General features: G+C 36.2%; 1 protein-coding gene across 1 annotated transcript; it reads right to left on the reverse strand.

Annotated features, from left to right (window-relative positions):
• Nucleotides 1–209: 209 nt before the first annotated feature.
• Nucleotides 210–1,181, reverse strand: LOC118579889 (olfactory receptor 51G2-like). The gene has a single exon (XM_036181668.1). The coding sequence runs from the start codon at nt 1,179–1,181 to the stop codon at nt 210–212; it is 972 nt and encodes a 323-aa protein (XP_036037561.1).
• Nucleotides 1,182–3,193: the final 2,012 nt, after the last annotated feature.

The following is a 3,193-nucleotide window of genomic DNA, read 5'->3' on the forward strand; positions in this document are numbered from 1 at the left end:
AGATGACAGTCAAAGAGGACAAAACTAGATACAATAAGATAAGGCATTCCAATAAGAGGCAAACAGTCCCAAGAGTAGGCCAAAAGGTCAGAGATACACCTATTCCCACTGTTAGGAGTCCCACAGAAACCCCAAGCTAATAGCCATAACATACATGCAGAGGACATGTTATAGACAGGCATGTTTAACATTATATAAATTTCCATAATTCATGTTATTGACGTGACATGAGCTTTTTTTGTTGTTTTTATGATGAATAGTTTCTTAATTTTATCTCGGATCTGCTTGGTTTTCACCACATAAACAATGGGGTTCGTCACAGGAGGAATTAGAAAGTGCATGTTTGCCAGAGTCACATAGACTTGTGAGGGAAGCCTTGGTCCAAAACGGTGCAGCATGGATAGACAGATCATGGGTGTGAAGAAGAGGACCACAGCACACAAGTGAGAGATGCAGGTGTTGAGAGCCTTGAGGCGGCCACTGTAGGAAGCCATTCTCAGTACTGTTTTCAGAATCAATATATATGAAAGGAGGATGAGGAGAAAGTCAAGCCCCATGGTGGAGAGTACCACAAACAGTCCAAAGATACTGTTGACTCTAGTATTGGAGCAGGAAAGCTTTATGATGTCAGGATGCAAACAGTAGGAATGAGAAAGTACATTGGAATAGCAAAAGTGCAGCCTCCTCAAGAGGATGGGGAGAGGCAGCTGCACAGTTAAGGTTTGTATAACAATAGCCAGTCCTATTCTGGCAATCACAGTGTTTGTAAGAATGGAGTGATAGTGAAGTGGGTGGGAAATGGCCACATACCGGTCAAAGGCCATTGCCAGAATGACAGCTGATTCAAGATCTTGGAATGTGTGAATAAAGAACATTTGGGTAAAGCAAGCAGAGGTGGTCATCTCTCTAGCAGCAAGCAAGAAGATCCTCAGCATAGTGGGGAAGGTAAAGAGAGAGAGACCCAGATCAGAGGCAGCTAACATAGCCAAGAAAAGATACATAGGAACATGGAGAGTCTGCTCCCACCAGATAACAATTATGATGGTCATGTTGCCCACTATGGTAATGAGAAACATGGCACAGAATGGTATGGATATCCAGATGTACAGAGCCTCCAGCCCTGGGATGCCTGTAACCAGGAAGGTGGAGAAGGCACAGCTGGTACTGTTGACAGGAAGCATGGTTCCAGGGTTGTATACCCCTCCTATAAGATGTCTTGTCTCAAAACAGATATTGAACCCTGTCTCTGTAATTTTTGTCCATTGAATACACATTCCCTTGAACTCATCCTTACAAAGTCATGAATTTCCTTCCTTGTTTTGTGTAATAAAAGAATTTATGACACTTCCTATTGTATAAGTTGAACCTAATAAAGAGTAAGTCTTCTACTGAATAACTTCTCCAGATGTGATATATTACTGAAGAAAAAAAATAAAAATATTTTTCAGTTAATTCAAATCATAACACTGATACATTGACATTTTAAAATGAAAAACTCAGAACTTACCATTCACTAAATTCCCATTCAATAGTCAAAATGTGCACTCTAATTACAGCAGTTCACTATTCTGTAGAATTTCTATAGTCTTGGTTATAATTAATAAATGATAGATCAGCCGATTTGTTGTTCATAGAATTATAGAAGTTCTGTGGTATTAGGATTGAAATCAGTTTTTTATGCATAAAGACAAAACTTTATCACCAAGCTGTGAACCCAACAGATCCGACAGTTGCCAATATTTTCCCCCTTTTATCAGCTTTCTGCTGATACAAGTGTGAAAACTAAAAGGACTTACTTTAATTGAGCATTTTGTATTCATATTTAATATAGTAATCTTATTTGTTTCATCATGAGCTTGGTTCATATTTAGCATGTATTCGTACTTTTAGACCAGTTCTTTTTTATTTGTGTTTTACAACATATTTACAAAATAGTTTATGATGGATTTGGATTTTCTTATTATCATCTCCCATCACTAACTTTAAGAAATACTATGACAAGGGGCATTTCATTCCTTACTATAAACATGGTTTCTAAAACCACTTACCATGGAAAATAAGACGCAAATAGTTCTATAGAATTCAAATGTATCTATAATTGCAAAATCTATGTACTCATTCACATAACATGTAGAGTAATTTCATAGTGAAAATTGTTAATTTTGTAATTATTAATGCACATAGAAAGTTTTCACAGAGACTACTGAATGTGATAATAAGAAGTTCATTTTTAGTCCACATGTCAAAGCACATTATATTGTGACTACTTTCCAGATGCAGTTCAGTGTTGATCATTTATTCTTTGTTCAGGCCAATGCTGCACATGTGTTTTGGCCATGTGCTTAATTCTGAAATATATTTTATGCTAATAAAAAATTAAATCTGGCACAATTAACTAGTTTCATTGAAAATGGTAGGCAACTATGAATAGAAAATAAATCACAAAATATTTATGAAATTATTCCACTGTCATTATGTTCATTAACCACAGCACATTTAATTTAGAACAAAAGCTATGGACATACTTAAAACCTCAAGTTCTCAAAATATGCATATTCTCTCTTGCCATCTTGCATCACTTTCCATGTTTCTGAAGGAAAACACACATATATCTGGTATTTACATCTATTAGCAATGATATAATATAAACAATAAACTCTAGATATCTGGCTCTTCTCCTGTCCCCTTGCCATCATTATCCCTGATATAAATATTACATATATATGGAGATTATACCAGGAAGTCTTCATTCCCTGCCTGAGAGCATACATTTCCATTTTAGTCTCATTGTTTTTCCAATGACTCATTTAAAATCTCTTTTGAGTCCAAGTTCTGATGGAGAAAAAGCGTTAAGGAAAACCGCAGAAACAAGCCTCAAATCCTGCGTTTCCTTTACCTGATATTAGTTATGAAATATTTCAGGAACCTGCTGACTGATTTCTACATTCATTTACACACTTCATAGATCAAAATCTCCATCTGCGTCAATTGAGATGAGATTCAGAAGCGATTGCAGTGATTAAACTATATTTTACATGTTATCTGCATAGTAAAAGGTCAGAGATGAAATCAAACATTAGCCTCAGAAAACTGGTGGGCACTGCTTCTTTACTGGAGAATGCCACTGTATCAGGGAAGACAGGCTAAAAATAGTATCCTAAATTTGATGAGAATACACCCTGCCAAATCTCAT

This window comes from Onychomys torridus, chromosome 1 (assembly GCF_903995425.1).
Source record: "Onychomys torridus chromosome 1, mOncTor1.1, whole genome shotgun sequence".
Classification (NCBI taxonomy): Eukaryota; Metazoa; Chordata; class Mammalia; order Rodentia; family Cricetidae; genus Onychomys; species Onychomys torridus.